Here is a 21061-nt window from a genome sequence, read left to right on the forward strand (position 1 = left end):
CAGAAAGAAACGGAAAGATGAAGACCGTGACAAATGTTAAAAGGAAACCAGTTTGCAGTTTGCAAGATGGACGAGGGCTGTCCAACTATGGCATGGCTGGGGGCCACACACTGCAACAGCATGCCACCCCATGGCCGCCCCCCATGAAGAGCAAATGGTGCAGACGGCAAGTCCCCAGGTTGCTCCCTGATCAAAACCCTGGGCCCCACAGGCTGTGCCACAGATCTCCCACAGGCAGTGCTAGCTTTATGCGGCCTCCCAACACGTGGGGAGCTCTGGTAATGTGCAGTCCCCGCCCCAAAGCCCTTTCCTGCTGTGCAGCAGTGGGCCCCCAGGCTGCATGTTAATTTCTGGTAGGCTGTATGTGGCCATTGAGCCACCAGCTGGACAGCCATGATCAAGACCATTAAGAAAAAAAACCTTTAAAAAGTAGCGACAGGTATTTCACCTGTAGTGTTGTATTTCATTACAGTTTCATATTTCAAAATGTTTTGATTCTCACTGCTGTGAGAAGAACCCAAAATAGGGAAAAATGACTATCCTCATCCCCAAAAAAGCAAATCAGTGAAGCTAAAAACATATAAAACAAACCAAGAAAAACAAAAATGATCTTTAAAAAAAAATTCCTGCTCTAATAAATAGATGTGTTATTTGTACCCAATGGGTAAAAATAAATCCTGTTAGAAGGGTAATTTTTCAGTTGACAGTAAAAGGTAAGTAAAAAGGGACTAAAAGGTAGCAGGATGTGATGCTGGACACAGTATTCCCTTGTGTGTATGGGCTATGGATACTGATATGTCCTAATAGTGTTTCCTAGGGAAACTTTCAACTATGACAGACTTATGATTGGCTTTTTCCCCTGGCATCTCCTATGCACACCTGCTAGGGAGCTGGGTGCTGGATGTTAATACCAACTTATGATTTGGATGTTCCATTTCCTTTCTCTTATGATCATTCACATTCATGTTTTTGTTTGTGAATTCCTTTTTCAGTACTTACTTAACATCTCGTACATCTCTGAGATTTCCATTTTACTTAGTTTAATTCACTACCCTTTCTAGTTTCCAGGAATCCTATAATTTACAATTGTTGTTCAGGCTAACGTTGACTTTCCCACAAATACTTCACAACGTCAAAGGACAGTCTAAAAACGAATTATCTGAATTCTAATTTTGACGTGTAATGGAAAAATCAAGTGGGCGTTTAATGCTAGATTTTTACATTTCAGGATAGAGTTGCAGAAAGGTCATGGTGTACTTTAGTATTTAAAGGTATACTACACCTCAAAGAATAGTCTTATAACTTAAAAGTGTGTGTATGTATATGTTATATATATAAAAATAGTGTCTGTCTGGCTGTCTTTTTTAAATCAATATGTCCCTTAATAACTGGCAGTAGCTCTAACAATTAGCTGGCTAAATGACAATACACTGTCTCTTATATCATGCTATTACAATCTGGGCATCTTAGAAGATGCCCAGATGCTACACTAGAAGTAAAAGAAAAGTTGAAGTTTGCCTAATGCTCCCATCTCAATCCCTGGTTTTGATTACTAAGTGTGTAGAACATTTTCTCAGTAGGGTGAGCTGGATTTTATCCTTACAACATGCACAAGGTAGGAAATCATTAGTTGCATTTTACAAGTGGAGAACTGAGGCACATGGGCAAATTAACAGTAGCTGAGCTAGGAATTGATGCCAGGTCTCTTGAGCCTTAGTTCAATTTTCTGCCCATGAGATCATCCTTTCATCCTGTTGTATAACATTAAGATAAGACACAATACTCTGGCCAGGTGGCTAAACAGTTATAATGCATGGATAACAAGGAGAGGGAGATTTAAGACGGTACCTACATAGCCTGTCCAAGCAGACTGAGTGATCATTTGTCAGATTGTTAATTTTTTATGTTAAAAAATTAGCAAATATGACTAAAAATCTATTAGATTTTTTTTTTGAAGACAACAAATACCAATATAGAAAGAAGCTTTTCCCAGCACTGCAAATAGGACAGGCTACTTTTAATTCATTTGGCATTCATGTAAAATAGTACTCTTGCTCCCCCACCGTGAACCCAGAAAATTGATGTATTCTGGCAAATTCAGGGTGTAACTCCATCAGCCAAACATGATTTCCAAAAACAGGCTTTAGTTAGCTTCACAGGGGCCTTGTGCTCAATGACAAAAATACAAACTGTACTTACACAGGATGGGGACGGCCGCAAGGATAAAATCCTCTCAAGTACAGTGAGTACAGTGAGCTGACAAAATCTCCTTCACACCACTTAAGCCTCACGTTAAAAGCTTGTGTACTGCAGAAGCCATTTGACAGAGTCACCACTGCACTTGAGAGATATTCACTTAAAACTCAACCAGTGAGGTGATACAGAAGCACGCAGTTTTCCAAGGGGTAAAAGCACCTCTTTTAACTTTTCGAAATTTGAAGTTATAAACATCTTGGTGCAATACCACTGCCCACCAAAGGTATGTGGAAGAAGAAAGATCTTCATTACCATGGCCATATTAACAGCTGTCATTTAATCAGAATTAGGAACATGAAACATGGAGCAAAATCGTTTTCTCATGCAAGAATGTACCTGCCATTTTCCACCTCCTCATCCATACCTCAGCTTGTGAAAATTATTAATGAGCACATGCCCCTTTGCAGCACATTTCATTATGCAAAAAGAAATCCCAATTAACAAAACAGCAATTAATCAAAGAATTAAGATACATCATGTAGGAAGAGAAAAACAAGACTTAAAAAAACAAAAAACACTAAAACAGATGACAAGATTACAGTTGGAGTGTGAATATATTCCATAAAGGGGACTGAAAATAAAATTTTCACCCACAAAACGTTGCATATGCTGTGATACTTTTATTGTTCTTAGTGAGGGAACCATTCCAGAAGATAAAAATACTTCAGTGCTACAAGGATGTTCCCTGATTCTAATATTTTTAGAACATCGTATGTCTAGATCTGTAGCAGACATAATTCCTGACCCACTTAGCTTAAACAGAATGAATTAGGGCTTTGCACAAACCTAAAAAAATCACGCTGTTAAAATAATGGTACAAACACATCACCCATCTGAACCTGGAACTGCAACTCAGAAAGTTTACTTTTTTTTCCCCCCATTGTGATAGTTTCCATAGACAAATAATAATACTGGTCACTTCTGAAAGATTTAAGCACACAGGCACATGCTGCTTATGTTTCATTTCAGGAATTTTGGAGGGGAGACAGTGAGATGGAAAGAAGAGAGAAGGTAGCTAGATATTTATGCTGGACTTGCTTTTTAAAAAAAATATGGCGGATTGGCATGGAGATTCTAACCCAAGAACAGACTGAGCTCAACTGACTGGTGGGTATGGGGGTGGGTACGTGTTAGAGGAAAAGAGGCAGGGAAGGGTGGGGGGGGCACATGCTTGCTGGCTGTTGGAACCCCTTCTGAAAGCGTTCTGCAAAGGGAAGTTTGGGGCAGTTGTTTTGCTGTCAATAGTGTTACCTAGGTCTGGATACTAAATGGAAAACATTCCTGAGCTTAGAAGTGATTTTTTGAAGAGCACCTTTTTTTTTAACCTTTGAAAATTGCACCAATTGACAGGTGTTTAAAGGATAAATGCCATATCCCTGCCCTCCCCCTAAAAAACCTTAATAATGGCCCCATCAGTTTCAATACTACCCAGCCTGAACCCTTGCTAATATTTTCATATCAGAATACAATATGCCAATCAAACTACATATGGATGTTTTCACAATAAGGCCATTTTATATTTCCACTGCTGCTGCCTCCCTCTTGTTTCTGAAAAAACCCCCACTTCTGCTAAATGGAAAAACAAGTAGATGGGACCTTCAGTCCCTGTCCTCTCTTTGTGGCAGCATGCATTCCTCAAAAAATGACAGCTCCCAAAGGCTTGCGGAGAATCTCTGTGAGAGTCCCTTGTTAAAGAATTGGTCATAGATCACTGTCTGTAATGGTTTGTGACATGACACTACAGCTTAACAGAGGCTCATAACAAAAAAAGGTGATCATTTCAGCTCAAGCAGATCATAGACATGCTGGGGAAACATAGGTTAGGTAAAAGCCATGCAAGTTATATACCTGGTCGTGTGGTCAGTCCTCTGTCTGCAGCTGGGCGGGCATCAACCGGCTCAACTGGGGATGTGCAGCAAAAAAAAAAAAAAAAAAGCAAAACAAACAAAAATAAACAACCCCCCCAAAATGATAAGTCAAATGCTTTTTTGTTGGGATAGTGCAGGAGAGAGATATGCCATAAACAAAGTTATAAAAAGCAACAGCTGGAAAAGATCTGCCTTTAGTTAATTCTCAAAATAAAAGGAAGGGGATGGGTACAACCTCAAAAAAGTGCGTGTTTTGTAGCTGTGTCAATCTTACATTGTATTCTGGTTAATGCTCAAATTAGAAACTATTTAAATTTACAGTCTCAAATTAGAAACTATTGAGATTTATTCAATGTCTGCTTAGAAACATCTTCCTGCCTCTATTAGAATTGGCAACAAGAACTGACACAAGAGGATGAGCCCTTGTAACAAATCTTAATCACTACTGATTTCTAGCTCCAATAAGTCTTAATTCTGTTTTCCAGATTATGACTGTGTGAAGGCAATAGCTACAAGGCTTGACAGAAATATAAGGACAATATATATTTTCAGCCAGCACAGTGAATGGTTAGTAAGGTTATCCATCTAATCAGACTGTCTTCCTTTTCACAGTAAACAAGGTCTCCAAACATGATTTATTTATGCCTCCCATTCAACTACGTTCACATGTTTAAATACTTTACACTCATTCAGAGGCCTCACTTATCTTAAGAGTCAGCACGATGCACCTTGGAGCCCAGCAGAATTAACAGTAAATGGGAAAGGATGAACAGATTTGGACAAAATTAGAGTAAGCTGAATAACTTCAGCAAAATTCCAACCAAATCTACTGGGAGAGTTAAAGCACAATTGTGTAATTTCTCCCCATGTTCCTTCCCCTTTATTTTTCTTCTTTTATGCTACTTTGTGCTATCTTGTTTCAGGTCTGCAAGGGAGGTGTCAAAACATCACAAATACATTTGCTTCTCGTTGGTGTGGAAATCAGATATACAGGTTTCCCTTGATTAATGCAGGTTTTATATATGGGAATTGAGTCTAACGTGATGATGCTTTTTATACCCCAAATTCGTTATATGCAGGGTAAATTAACTCTTATGTGATCAGTACTGGTGCTCCGCTTTTCCACACTCACCCCAGCCCCTGGGCTGTGTCATACCATGGTGCAGGCAGGTGGTGTCGGCTGCTCCAAGGGCCACTGCAGAAGGGACTGGGGTGAGTGGACCGGAGCGGACAAGTGGAGACCTGGGCCACAGCAAGCTACGTCTGTAGGGTAAGGGACAGAGCGGGGGCATGGTGCAGCCCAGTGGCTGCAGGCAGGAGGTATCAGCTACTCCCAGGGCTGCAGACGCGGCACCGGGCTCTTCCCGGTGCTTGGGGCAGGCAGCAGCCTGCTCTTGTCCTGCTGCAGGCCGGGGCCGGTGCCTGCTGCTGGCTAGGACTGGTGGCGGCACCAGGCTCTTCCTGGTGCTCGGCAGGCAGGCTCAGGGGGGGAGGGCTATGGTGAATTTTGGGGTGGCAGCTGCCCCCATCCTATTGCTGCAGCCTGCCCCGAGCACCAGGAAGAAACCAGTGCCACCGCTGGCCCCAGCCTGTTCTCATCCTGCTGCAGGCTGCCACTTGTCCCGAGCACTGGGAAGAGTACTGTGCCGCCATCGGCCCCAGCCTGCAGCAGGATGAGAGCAGGCTGATGCCTGCTCCGAGTACCAGGAAGAGCCCTGTGCTGCTCCTGATGCAGCCCTGGGAGCAGCTGATGCCACCTGCTTGCAGCTGTTGGGCTGTACTGCACCCCTCTCCCCGCTCCTTCCCTAGGCCCAGCCTCCCTCCCTCCTTTACAGCCATGGGAATGTATCCCTATTTGTTACATTATAAAACGGGATCTCTTTACATGTATTCGATTTATGTGCAGTTTTGTGGGAACGCATCTACCGCATAAATTGAGGGAAACCTGTACTTGGTAAACTAGGCTTATAAGTTGTAGCTATTGCATGGGATATACAGACTCATTTTCCAGAATCATGAAAATTAGAGTGGAACTAAGAGGAACCCTCTAATTAGCAATAGGAAAAGAAATACCAACTATGACACAATATGTTACTGAATATAAAGCCAAACAAAATTTCGGCAGGAAATTCTGACATTTCAACAGTATGTTTTTAATCATGCTCAGGACAGAGACTTGAAAGTCCTTTCCTTTTTTTGTGAAACAGAAATATCAAAATGAAGCATCCACATGGTCATTTGCCCATTTCTCTTCATATGCTGAAACCACCTGAAAACTTTATTTCAAGCCAGTTCAATATTTATAAATAAATAAAAGCTGCATTTTTCTGAAGTGGCTCATAAGACTTGTAATTCAGGGCCTGATATTCCTGTTTTCTCCTGTGGGCTAGACTCCCTGGTCAGCAAGGATCATGGTTTTCTCTGATTTAAAAAATCTCTATTTTTTTGTAAAAGAAAAGTAAACCCAAATCTACACATTTTCATGATTGAAATGAAACACCACTAATATATATATTTATGTATCTATATATTAGTGGTGTTTCATTTAAACCATAGAAAAATGTGGATTTGGGGTAAGTTGGTTTTTTTTTAAACTGAAAATTGGGGATTTTTTTAAATCAGAAAACCAGGATCCCTGCTGGTCAGACATCTTCCATAATGCAGTCATGTTTCTCTCCTAATGTCAACATAGCACAGTCAAGGGGAAATGCAGATTTAATTATAGGGGATAACTTCCAGGGAATTTGGCACAGATGAGAGAATATGGGGTTGAACAGAACCTTCTGTAGGGCAATGAGTTGATAAGAATCAGAATTTAAATTTTTTGAAAGCGTTTTTTGAAAAATTGAGTATTTTAGGTCAGTTTAACAAAATGAGATCCTTGGATTTGGATCAAGTCAATGTGAAATTACAAATATAGTTGCGATTTCAACAGAAAATCAGAAACTTCTCCCATGGAAAACTGTAATGTTTGCAGAAAACTCGAAAATCACCCCACCAGGAAATTCCCAACCAGCTGCACCTTTCAGCAATGCACTGATTTCTCTCTCCACATTTGCAGGGGACCTGCACTTTTTCCTGTGCATCTTTAGCACTTATAGTCTGGTTTTCAAAGGTTCATTAATTTTGCATGCTCCAAAATGGCATGACTACATGTTAACCACATTTACACAAGCAAAAACAGTAACTGTAGGCAGAGGTCCAGGAATGCACAAATTAAGCACCCAAAGTTATTTTGTATAAAGATCTGGTCCCTGAAATAAATTCTTATACTTGTTTTTTTGCACATGGAATAACCATGCAAGCTGCATTCAGTATGCATTTACTTAACTTTAAATCTAGTGCTAAAAACCTGAGAACAAGAGGTTCTAGCACTTACTAGATCTTTTTTTCTTTCTTTCAAATACATAAGAAGGTGCAGTCCCTACCCCAAAGAGCTTAAAATCCAAGACAAATCAACTGAAAGGTTGAGAAGTATAGGTTTCCACATGATCAAAAAGAGGGAGGACTGGCCAGATTATAAAAATAAAGCAAGTTTATTTTTTCATTTAGGATACAACCCAAAGGATGAAATCTTGATCCCACTGATGTCAATGACAATGCTTTCACTGACTTTGGACAGCCAGGATTTCACCCATAATTTCTTCAGAAGTGGCATGGCAGGTATATCTAGACTGAGCTAGATGCTGACAAATCAGTAGTTCATGAGTTAAATAAAATAATGCCATGTTATTTTACATTACAATTTACTGCCAGAACAACAGTAAAGTTTTTTCTTTGCAAGAAATAATGGTGTCTTGTTTCTAAGTCTTATTGCAACGATTTTAGTTTCTTGTTAAAACTGGCCGGAAAATATTTTTGTGAGGCTCTTGGTATCAAACCGGAACAAAAATAGAACTCGCATGACTGAACATCTAACTGTGTAGGCTGCTAATATAGTTTATTGGCTGTAATTTTAATTGGATGTTTATTGGAAAATAGGTCATGGAGACCAGCAGGAAGGAAAGGTCCAAGGTAGTTTGCTGAAATTACTGGTCTTTTACCTTAGACTGTAGAGTAATCAGTGTCACTGATACACTAACTTTTCTTTGAACAAATTTAAGTGATAGGAAAGCATTTCTAATATGAAATAAGCTACTAAAACAATACCAATTCTTTTATACAAGTATAAACATCACAGGAAAATTTAGAATGAAAGCAAGGACTCTCCATATGACCACCTCCATCATGCCTCATGATAAAAGGATCTCTAAACAGAGAAGAGTCAAAGGAGAAGAGCTGTTAAAACATCCTGCTATAGGACCAGAGCTATGAGTTCAAAACCTACTTTCAGCTGGTGCCAAAGGTTACCCCCAGTTGGCCTAGCTATATATACCTCCTTCTTTGGGCTGGGGAGTAAAAGATAGCAGGATGTGATGCTGGACACATTATTCCTTTGCATGTATAGGCTATGGATGCTGATATGTTCTAATAGTGTTTCCTAGTGAACCTTTCAACTATGACAGACTTTTGAATTTGACTTTTTCCCCTGGCTTCACCTATGCACACCTGCTAGGGAGCTGGGTGCTGGATGTTAATACCAAATTATGATTTGGAAGTTCCATTTCCTTCCACTTATGATCATTCACATTCATGTTTTTGTTTATGAATTCCTTTTTTATTACTTACTTAACAACTCGTACATCTCTGAGGTTGTTGAGGGAAAAAAACATACTAGGTCATTTAAAGTCAGTCTGCCATATATTACACAATTTGTTTGCTTGACAGATACTCTGATATGGTACTGTCTGCTGTAAAAAACTGAATTTTGCTATATTAAGTCTGAAAAGTTGACTAATTTACCCAATACACTGCATGGACCATTCAGGATGACAGTAAAGCAGCAATGCAACAAGGGAAGTAGTGCTGCATTTATGTTAATGTTTGTGGTAAGAGGGTCGAGATTCTCTGGTTCTAATAACTAATCTAATTACCCAAACCAAATGACTAATACTTAAAATTTGCGATTGCCAATTTTTAAATAATCAGTTACAGCATACTAGAATAAAACAGCCTAAGGATCGGCAGACTGACAATCTGCTCATTATTTTAAAATTACCTAAACAAATATAAACTAAAAATGCTAATACGTCACATTACCCATGTACAAAGAAGCTCAGCATAAGACTGCTGAGCTTTCTTAGCATCTTACAGGAACAAGCTGCTAATGGCCATTGCCTTCATTACTAAAGTACATTTGAGATCTCTCTAGTATGTATTTTTTTCATCCTATATTTACTACCATTAATTGTTATTCATTAAGAGGGAGCAGTGTGCTTAGGGGCATGTTCCCTGCACCGAATAGCTTACTGTATAAAAAGACAGACAGAGGCACCAGGACCCATAGGGAAGGTATTAGCTTAGAATAGTCTTCTTTTTCCTTCCTCCTGGTTTCTTAAACATGTTATAATGGAACAAGGCCTTTGGACAATGGGCTAATGTTTGCCAATACTTCAGGAAGGATTTAACTGAGCCCAAATATTAAAAAGTTGGCCATTGCATGCATATGGAAGCAGGCATGGAGATGGGAGTGGGAACAGGATGCAAACAGTATAGTGAGGCTGATTTCACTTGTGAAACAGCGACAAAAGGAGGGAGAAACATGCTCAGGAAGAGAAACAAGGTGAGGATGGGGCGGGGGGAGGTTCAAACTTGATGCAGTGGGCTAAGGGGAGCCCAGTGAAGGTTCTGCAGAGAAAACGAGGGACCTGCAGGTCAGATCACGTTAGTACCATCTACTAATTCTTATTAGCTGCTATGATTTGGATAGACCAGAGGGGAGGCCAGGGAACAGGTTTCTGTCCACCAAATAATTTCTATTTTTAATGTTTTAAAATGATACAGGACTTTTAAGAACAGGTCATAAAAGTAATTATTGGAAATGCCAAAATAAACTATTGTAGCTTGCATTAAAATAAACAGTAACCCAAAACTGAATTAATGCCCCCCCGCCACATCTTATTGCAATTTTCTTGCCTGTGGGAACAACTAGAAATCATCTGGAAGTAGCATACATTGTTCTTTCATAAATGCTCACTTTTGTTTCAATTAATTTTGAATAAGTTTCTCTCACAAACCTGATGATGTTTGTATCCCTTTTGTTAATTCATTTCCAAATACAACTAAGAACAAACTTTAATAAAGCAAACATTTCTCCAGGCCTCCCATTAACATGGCTTATACACACAGACAAACCCACCCTTTACTGCTTTGCCTGTAAAATGCCCAATGGCTAATTTTTTCAGATAGTATACAGATTATTTAAATTTAGAAACATACACATAGGGTCCTCTCAACTGAGTATTCCATGAGCTACATAAAAAACATTTTAGAAGAATATGTGGCTGTCCAGTAAGAAAAATGCTGCGAGTGCATGAAACACCTCAGCAATATTAAATCAGAGAAATCAGTTTTATTTTTAGAATGATGTTGGGGAAGTATGCCCCTCTTTTCATTACCAACTGGTAGCTATTTTTCAAATATTTACTATTAAAAATCCAAAGTTTTGACATGATACCCATGTAAGTTTATATCAGGGTCTCACAACTCAGTTAAATGTTGTATTTTTATAGTAAGGGATGTCCACTAAATATAATACTGAGACTTATTATATACATCTGAAACAAGGTCAGGACTTTCTGTTTCTCTAAGGAAATATGGCAGACAATTTCCTGATTTCATTTTCTAACATATTTTCCTAAGCCAGAAAGATCAAGATGTTCACAGAACAAACATATACATATGATTGCATAACTCAAATCTAGAGGTACACTGATATATCGGTCCACACTGGATCAGCACCGATAAAAGGAAAATTAACATTAATCGGCAATTGGCTTTATTGGCTGGTGTAGCCAATAATGTTATTGATAAATGCTGCATACATGTGCGCAGCTGCAACATGCATGCGGCTAGGAATGTAGCTGGGCAGCTTGGAGAGCAGCACCTGGATGGTAAATCTGTGGCAGGGAAGGGGAGGAAGGTAGGGAGAAGTGTGTGTGGAGGGGCAGATTGAGGTCCCTTCCACAGTGAGGGAGGGAGTGGGGCTGGGGCAGGTGCTGCCCAGCTAAGGTGGTGAAAGAGAACCCAGGAGTTGGACAGAGCCATGGGCGGCTTGTGTGGGGGGCGTGGGAGGGTGGGCAGCTCCCTGCCACTGTGCACACTCCTGCAGGAGGCATGGGAGAGGGCGGGTTTCCCTCTCCAGGCTCAGTGTCAGGGGCTGCCTCTTCTTAGTAAGGGTAGGCTGGTGTGGGGTGGGCAGTGGCACTGGGAGAGGAGGCTATTGGGAATTTTGGGGTGGTTGTAGCCAACCCCACAGCCACTCCTCCCAGCGCTGCTGCCTACCCTTCCCATGTCTGTTCCAAGAGCAGCCCCAGCCTGGCCCCCCCACCACTGGAAGAGGCTGACACAACCCCTGCCCCAAGTCTGCAGCAGGCAGCCTGCCCTCACCTGTGCATAAAACTGGGGGGACACATTCCCTGCACTTCCCCCGGGGATGTGTGCAGTGGCAGGGAACCGTCCCCTGCCTCTCTCGCATGAGCTGCCTGTGGGTCTGCCCCACTCCTGGGATTGCATTCACCACCCTGGCTGGGCAGCTCGTGTCTCTGCTCCACTCCCTCCCTCACCATGGGGACCTCAATCTGCTCCCCCCTGCCTCTTTCCTCCCCTATCTCCCTTCCATCTCCCACAGACTTACCGGACAGACGCTGCTCTCCAAGCTGCCAGGCTGCATATTGGCTATCAGATTGGTATCGGCCGATATGGCTGGTTAATAACTGGCCACGATATTGGCCAAAAAATCTTTATTGGTGCATCCATATTCAAATCCAAATATTCTGGGATTTCTTCCAAGAGATCCTATGTTACCTTCATTTTCAGTGTTAGCTGGGACAGAATCCACACCAAATGGATGCCATGGCTGAAGGTCATCTAGGCTGAATTCTCCGTCCACTGGAAGAAGTTCAACAGTTGTCTTAGTTTCAGTCAATGAAGGCATAAGGGCATCATTTCCATAGCTGATCCTGGGCTCACTGATCATATTGGCCAAGACATCATCAGAATAGTTTTGTTCTTTCTGAAGCAGTTCATCTGAAAACAAATTTTAAAGAAATCTGTAGTCAGCATATGAGGACCCAACTCTGATTCTCCTGATGTAAGTACTTGTATATCAGCAACATTTTCTTTCTGGTAAGTTTTCAGGAAAAAATGAAACCCTGAAACTTGGCACAATTAAAATTTTCTATACTCTGACCAGAAATATTTGATGCATTTTTCCAGTCAGACAATATCCATCATCAGCTTGATACCCATTCTTTCTCGAGTAGTTCCATTCCTCTTCAGGAGCCTCGTAACTCCCTTCTTCTGTGTCCCACATTTGGAAACACACAATTCAGTTCCCTCCATGTTAATGTTAGGATGTAAATATGCAAGGTGGGAAGCTGTAGGAAGAAAGGACCTTGGTTTCTTATCCTTTATCACTGACAGTTAAAGCACATAATTATTGCTGCGATGCTCCTGATCTTGATCTCCATTAGCTTAGAAATTCTAAGCCCCAATATTTGACTGCGTTTCAGAGAGACCATGAGCCAATTAAGGGAAACGTTCCTTAGGCCACACCATTTCAATGCAGTTCTACTGTAACTATTTTGTATTCATAACATGAACCTAGAACACCTACTGAAATCAAGTTCTAGAAAGTGTAGCAAATACAAACTTCTAGTAAAAAAAGAAAAAGAAAGAAGAAAATACATTAAATCCTTGGAAAATGATTTTATATTTTATTAGCCAGACCCACAGATGTAACATTGTATCCATCACGTTAGAAACTGAACCATTTAAGGAAAGAACCAAGTAAGCTATAACTCCATTTTTTGAGGAAATTTGTTAGATAAAAATAGATTTCTATGCACATCTCATCACTGACACACCTATACTCTCATTCCCCTATTGTTCTCTGCTCCTTGGCTTCCCCCAATTCCATCCTCACAAGCTAACCTGGGTTGGAAATTCTTTGAGTAGGACCACAAGCTACCTGTACACCTTGAAGCACTTAAATAAACAAACAGCTGCCAAGAAAGAAACTGGTCAAGAGGTGCTCAGAAAAACAGATGGTAATTAATAGTGATGTTTTGAAAACTGGACACATTTTTAGACATAAGCTACCATAACAGTCACATTTTAGGAGTAAGGAATGACAACTGGTGATGCAATAATTCTCATTAATGATTGCCTTGGTCTTTCCCCTTTCTTTGTAAATACAATACACTGGATATCTAATGCACCACTGAATTTGAATTTTGCAACTTTATAGAAATTAAGAGTCAATTTTTTTCATTCTGTTGCCAGTTGCTTAATACTATTCTGATGGTGCAAGTGGGCTCACAACTGTCCATAATTTACCAGTTGAGGACTTCTCCAGGTGCAAAACTGGTAGAGGGGACTCTCGAGTCATCCATACGTATGTTCTTGTAGAGAACATCCAGGGAGAGAAGAGACTTTGCTCCACTCTCCCATCCTCCACTGGTACAACATCCTTAGGGGATCCTCTCAGCAACTTAAGTTAAAGCAGACTCTAAAATACTTCGGTTAATACTCTGTGGGATGGCACAAAATATGGTTCTGAAATAACGCCACTTTCTGTGTTCCCACAGACCTTGGATACATGACAGAATCATGGCCAAAACCTTGTAAACTGTGGGACTTTGTTTAACCAGGGAAATTTGTTTTTATACACAATATGCACAGTAGGCAGCATGTACAATTCAATTTTAATATGTTTAGAAAATCCATTAAAATGACCTGCTAGGATAGTAAATAAAGCCTGTATAACTTCTAAATTGCTGTCCATTGCATGGCTTTATTGCAAGCAAAATAACTATTTCATAGGATGCATAATAAATCTGCAGCATGGAGGGCCAGTTCAAGTTGTGTTCCTTAATGCCACAACTTTATGTTAAACTTTTATTAACTTAGGTATGCATATACTACACTGGAGCATGCTAGGGAGTGTGCCATGAAAACAGGCCCCACCAAACAAAAATCATGGAAACAGCATGACAATAAAACAATCCACAGGAAAGAACTGGAGTCTCTAGTATTGTAGTTATACCCATTAGTTAACATGGATAAATTTAAACAATTCAATGGTGCTGATTCCAAGTGGTTTTAATCTGAAAGGACCAAGATATGGCATAGTTCTCCAGCCTTGGATATACAGTTGTGCAGTCGAACTATCAGAATACAAGTATACTTTCTTGTTGACTTGAGACCAAGGTTGCATTAATACAACAGTCTTTCATCACTTTTGGTCAGAAAGTAATTCAGAACCTCTCACTGCAAACGTACAAACCACTGCCTTCTACAAAAACTGCTTCAAGATTTCCATTTATTTCTATTATTTGCTGCCAAATCTCAGAGTCTGCTTTCAATGCTAATTTTGCTCAAATTATCAGTGGTTTTTGATACCATCAATCAGACTAATGTAAGCCATAAAACATATTGTTATTACTCAATAGAGTTTCCTCCATTTAATCATAGCTGCCAACCCTTAATTTCCCCCACCCTGCAAAGATAATTCTCCAAATAAGCTGATGATAAGAGGGACGCAGCTGGAGGTTGGTGTGTGCATTCAAGTGCATATCATTTTTTGTTGTTGTTTGGTGAATGTCTTCATTATCAGAGCCTGAAAGTAGATAATTTTCAGGCTGTTCCTCAAGATTTCATTTCATGCTAGACCACAATGACCAAAAAAAAAGTCCTGAAATAGATGTTCTTTTCCTGTATAGCACATTATGTCACTGCATCAGTACATAGAAACTATCATCAATAAGAATCATGATGGTTTGACTCCCCCTCCCCTTTTTCTTTTTTTGTTTTGCATTGTGAGAACAACATTCAGAACTGAGACTTTGAAAAAGGATACATACAAGAACAGCCTGAGAGAACTCTGAGTGGCTAGGAGTTCAAGGTCAGGACTAATAAGCATCCTAAACCTGGATTCTTTTCGTAGATTCATAACATTTTCACCCCTATCCTACCTCTTTTCCATGACTGCCCTGTTTTCTTGGGATGAATGGAAGGCTTACTTCAGCTCTGATAATTCTAGTAAGGTCTTTTGCCTCCTAAGTTTCTCATAGCAATCTCTCCTAGTACAGCCCTATCTGTCCTTTTGCCCTGTGCTCAAGAGAAAGGAAGTGGTTGGAAAAGCACAACCAGTGGTTGTCTGTCTCCAGATGGACATATGCCACAGCAAGGAAAGCAGGAGGAAAAGACAAAGAGATTGAGACCTCTGCCATAGCAGCATCTAATGGACATGAGATTCTAGGGTGAATAAGCCATTCTAATGCTTAGGTCTTATTTTCTTAGAAAGTAGTTACTAGCATTTCTATACTTGTATGGTTCTCCCAAAAACTCCTCCTGGTGGAGACCCACTTTATAGGAGCAAAGAGTTCCTTTTCCAATGTACTGCATCTGCACTGAGTTTTGCAGGCATAGGCATATGGTTGAAAGTTATGATTTCCTCATGCTCCTAACAAAATCGCTGTGCTAGAACAACTTTCCAGTTTAGACCAGGGTACCAGTTGCTGGGGCAGAAAGGCTATTTCACAATGTCAGTAATCAATTAATCTTTTACTCACTACTAATTATTAGTTAATAATAATTAAAATTCAATAGGGTATCAGGTTTAGTACTTTACTATATTTTCTGTATACTGAGCTACTATAACTAAGTAGAAGCTATTTCACTCACATGATTATGGATGCTTGTCCTTACTTAGGTTGCATCTTTAGAATCAATAATAATTTCAACACAATCAAAAGAAGCTGCCCTTACGTTAAGCAAGGAAGCTTTCTGCCTAACAGTTTTTGTAAGGAGTTAAGACTAACAAATCAATCACAAAAAAGTCCCTTCCTGCTGTCCCCAATCCATTCAAGCAGTACCATGAAAGGTAAACCTCCACTTGGATTCAGCAGACTGGCAAATATTTCCCTGAGTATGTGTTCATGAGAAAATTACGTTATTTGAATGAAATCATGCTTAAAAAAAACTTATTAAAAAACTGGTCCAATATGGACATTCTTTCTTCATTTTGAGTGTTTTTCTATTAGTTTAGCTAAAGCCAATTGAGTCTGAAGGTATGATCACATGAACAGGACAAAAGGGATTTTAGTGCAGGTCAGCTGCTCTGCGGTAATTTCCTCTGTGAACATTATTACGCAAAGGTCAGCAGAAGCTATACCTCTGGGTATGAAAAGCCATGCACTTGGGATGACTTCACAGTGGAAAGGGCTGCTGCCGCTGTTTGGGACTGCATGCTATGCTGTAGCTATTACCTGTGCGTAAGCCTGCAGCAATGCCAATGTAGGAAAATCAGTAGCTGGGGCTCACTTGTATCACGACAGGCTCACACATACTCATAACAATTATACCATAACTTTAACTGCATGCTTTTAAGCAGCAGTTACACCTTCCCTTTGGAAACCACTCAAAGCATATGTTTCCCTATAACCTTTGTCTTTGGTGAAACAGGAGTAAATTACTGAAGTTCTACATCCATTTACCACAGGGCAAAACCATAACCATGAAGCAACTGATGCTCAAGTTATATTGACAACGTACTCTCTAAAATGGAAATAAGAGCATCCATACAACAGGGATGCAGTGAATTGTCAACAGTTTCTAAATATATTTAATCCAAATCTTAAAAAAAAGTCAGCCTAGTAGGTCAAACAAAAGCAAACTAATTAGTAAGAGTAAACTTGACAAGGTTTCCTTAATAGCACTGGGTCGGGGAGTGAAAGAAGCTGTACCAACAGAAGTACTTCTTTATTGGTATAATTGCATTTATATTAAGACACCTGCTGAAATGTTAAAAAACCCTAACCAACAAGTTATGTTAATTAATTTTTTCATCTTAGACTTGGTTTCAATTAAAAATCTGTTGGACTTATTTCAGTCAGCTCAATGAACAAGAGTGACATATTAACAAACCTGGTGCACACAGGCTATTTTACATGAGATACATACAGTTGTTTTTACATAAGTAAATAGTGTGTTAGTGCAGAGAAAAAAAAATGTGAAAGGGACAGGTTTATGGCCCAAAATGTTTTCTGCTTACTTGCTGATAAGAACCCTAAAGAGTGAAGGGGTAGTAAAAGTGCCTTATTTGAAACCAGGCATTCTCTATTAACAGTAGCTCTTGTATTGTCTATTATTAATAGCTTCTTTATTATCTCCATTTCATATTGAAGTCAATATTTATTTCTCACATACCTGATCAGGTGAACCCAGGCAAAACTGTATCAATGAAAGTTACAGCATGATTCATTCAATATTTCCAAGACCCAGTTAAGCTAATCTGCTCACTCTGATTGCATACCTAAAGAATCTCTCATAGAGACTAGCTATATTGAATTGAATTTATGTGGTTACTGTAGCAACAGAAAAGAGTATGAGAGATCAATGCAAATGAAATTCTGCATTCTGCAATGTTTCCCAAACTATAGGGCACATACCCTTGAGGGGGCATGTGCAGCCCCCCACCTTTCAGTTCCCTTGTGACTGATTCTCCCTCTTCTCCCAATTTCATCTACCATTGCTGCATTCCCCATCACCAATTTCCCTTGCTGGCGATTGCTGCTGGTGACAGGAATCTTCAGTGGCCGCTGAAGGGGGACATGAGAGATGGTAGTGAAGAATGCAGAGATAGCTGAAGTACAGGGGGCATGACAGTGACCTTCCTATAGTAGGGCACAAAACCACCAGATTTTGGAAACACTCGCATTCTGGCACTTACACAGCGAAAACCTGAGCATGTTCTTAACTAAGTCCATCCTGAATGAAAAATACTCGAACAAATGCTTAACTTCAAGCACATAATTAAGTGACACTGAAAACAAGTTTGAAATGAAAAGTAAAATATGAGCTTAAGTGTTTTGCAGAATTTCATCCTTTAAGATTTATCACATGCTTAATATGGCAGAGGACTGTGACCTTATAGCATTATCAAACATGAGATTTCCATATTCTGAGATGACTGTGTGAGTGACCCTAGCCATTTCCTTTCTGGGAATGTACAGAGAAGGGCTCAAAAGATATGAAAATACTAACCAATGATATATATGAATTTGAAACATAGAACAATTTTCTTGAGAGAGTATAGTAGACAGTTTATAATCTCAATTAAGAAAAAAGACCACTAGAAAGAGTTAATTGAAATACATAATCAATAACATTCACTACTTATCATCATTTCACATGGTTAATCATCACATAATGCCTTGGAGCTGGTTGCCAATTTAAAAACAGAACCTTGGCCAGTTCTTTCCCAATTAAATCAGCAATCATTACATTGCTTGTTACCCGGCTAAACTAAAGACGGCACATGGATGAAGTCTAAATAAACTAACATTCCCAACTGAGTGAGTTATAAAATATCAGTTTTACAAGCAAAATTGTAGGACAGGAAAAACATTTAAATAAATCATTTCTATAGAATATTACCATATTATTTTTTCTACAGGTAAAGGAAGTTAGTTATCTGCAAGCCCTCTAGCTACCCAGCAAAATTCAAATACACAACCCCTATGCCTTATAACTTACTAGTATGTAAAACAGTGCAGTCCAAATCCCACCTAACATCACTAATTCTGATGGACTCTGGTGGCAATAGGGGCGAAGGGAGAACCTGCGAAGATTATGGATACTAACAATTCAATGCTTCTAACTTCTGGGTTCTTCCAGGTCTTTGGAGATAGGAACACACTCCTGATGCACTGAATTCAAAGTCTTAGAATTAAATGGATTAAAACTTGCCAGCTTTAGGACCTTGTTACATGGTAATTTAGGGCAGCTTCTGGAGCTCCTACCCCTTTGACTGGCTGTACCTTAACATCCTTTAAGTGGCTAAAGCACTCATTTTTCCTCTTAAAGTTACAACACTCCAGGGTAGCATTCTCCCTAATCTGCCTAACATTGCTCATGTTCCATTAACGTGTACTGGTCCAGACAGCTATTCTTCCCAAACTGAAGTCCTGCAGCATCCCAAGATGCAGTAGCCCCTCCTGAGCCAAGGCAAGTAGGGTGCTGAGGTGTAGGAGGGCCAGGCACGGTCCCTTGCTCCCTGAGGACTTTGGGCTGAGCAAGTGCCACAGTCCTGGAGCACCTAGCAGCTGCAATGCCTCCCTGAGAAAAAAAGGATTGGGACACAGGACCTGGACATGCCCCAGCAGGGCCAGGTGGCTGGAGCAGGGCAGAGCTTGGTGGCTGCATTATGGCAACCCAAGGCTGATTCCCGCTGACCCCATGCTATGCCAGGCTGTGCAGGATCCGGCTCCTGGCACTCCCCACCTGGTTTGCTGGACAGTGGCCATGGTTGGCAAATGTCTGAAGCCCCTGTAGCATCTGGGCAGCTCCAAGTATCGAGCGCAGGACTTGGTAATGCCTGTCTGGCCTGGGTGCACAGAGCAGGTGGGGAGGCTGTATCACTCCCAGCTGCCTCCCAAGCCTGGTGGGGGTGGATAGTCTTCATAGAATCATAGAAGTAGGGTTGGAAGGTCAAGTCCGACCCCCCGCCTGGGCGGGAGAAAAACTGGACTCAAATGAGTCCAGCCAGGTAGGCATCAAGCCTCTTCTTAAAGACCCCCAGGGTAGGAGCCAGCACCACTTCCCTTGGAAGTTGGTTCCAGCTCCTAGCCTCCCTAACTGTGAAGTAGTTCTTGTGAATGTCTAATCTAAACCTACTCTCCAATAATTTGTGTCCAATATTCCTTGTCATGCCAGGGGGCGCTAGGGGAAACAGTGTCTCCCCCAAACCCTTCTGGTCCCCCCAGTGAGTTTATAGACAGTCACCAGGTCTCCCCTCATCCTTCTCTTGTGAAGGCTGAACAGGGTTAGGTCCCGCAGTCTTTCATTGTAGGGTCTGCCCTGTTGTCCCCGATCATGCGGGTGGCCCTCCTCTGGACTCTTTCAATGTTGTCCACATCCCTCCTGACACAGTACTCCAGCTGTGACCTGACCAGTGTCGCATAGAGGGGGAGCATCACCTCCCTGGCCCTACTTGAGATGCACCTGTGGATGCCCTGTCCCTATACACTTCCCATATTGAAGGGACAATACACTGTCTTGTCCCTATACACAGCTTTGAGGCTTACTGCTAGGCAGAGCCAGCATCACAGACCTGGAGTTTGCTTGCTCTGCTCAGGCGCAATGGTCTGGGAACATGCTGAGGGCAGTGGGGAAGAGGGGTGGTACAAGGACAGGACTTCCTGTTCCAGCCTCCCCTGCCTGCTCTGTGTAGCCCTAGCCTGGACAAGCATTGCTGAATCCTATGCTCCATGCCTGAAGCCTCCTGGTAGCTACAATGGGTTCAGGGCACCTTTAGGCACCTGCCAACCAAGTTAGGCAGGGGGAACTGATGCCAGACCCTGCACAGCTGGGAGTATGGGATAAGCAGAAATTGGCCTTGGGTTGCTGTGCAGTAGTTGTGAGCTCTACCCTGTTCCAGGTGCCAGGCTTTTCAGGGGCATGTGGCCGGGTCTTGGGGGCGAGGGACATGCTGCAGTGGAGCGCAGGGTTGGACACAGGTGTAAAAAAGCCCTTAGACTACTTGTGTGTTTCATGAAGTCTTACATATTTATTCATAGCTCTGGATAAGCAACATAGATAAGCAAAATGTATTCCGCATATTCCCAGTACTTATAGAAGTGATGTATGTCTTATTTCAATAGTTTTTACAGCATTTTTTGTGTATGTGGTTCTGGAAAAGGGACTAGGAAATTAAAGGAACTCTTTGTTGTGAATGACAAAATCCCTATCTGGCTGGTACCATCCTGGGAATTGTTTCAATTAAATCTGGCACTTAAGAATTCTTTGTTGCTGTGTTGCTGTAAAACAATTTT

General features: G+C 41.0%; 1 protein-coding gene across 4 annotated transcripts in view; it reads right to left on the reverse strand.

Moving 5' to 3' along the window:
- Positions 1-21061, reverse strand: part of APP (amyloid beta precursor protein) — a 357591-nt gene that overhangs the window by 22031 nt on the left and 314499 nt on the right. For 2 of the 4 annotated variants that reach the window (XM_019528781.1, XM_019528779.1), the window contains 2 exons: positions 12030-12251; positions 4105-4158 (listed from right to left, as the gene is read on the reverse strand). In XM_019528781.1, coding sequence (XP_019384326.1) covers positions 4105-4158; positions 12030-12251 — 276 coding nt within the window. The remainder of the gene's footprint in view (positions 1-4104; positions 4159-12029; positions 12252-21061) is intronic. The other 2 variants (XM_019528780.1, XM_019528778.1) reach the window with 1 other exon arrangement.

Source organism: Crocodylus porosus, unplaced genomic scaffold (assembly GCF_001723895.1).
Source record: "Crocodylus porosus isolate Cpor-Errol unplaced genomic scaffold, CroPor_comp1, whole genome shotgun sequence".
In the NCBI taxonomy this organism is placed as follows: domain Eukaryota; kingdom Metazoa; phylum Chordata; order Crocodylia; family Crocodylidae; genus Crocodylus; species Crocodylus porosus.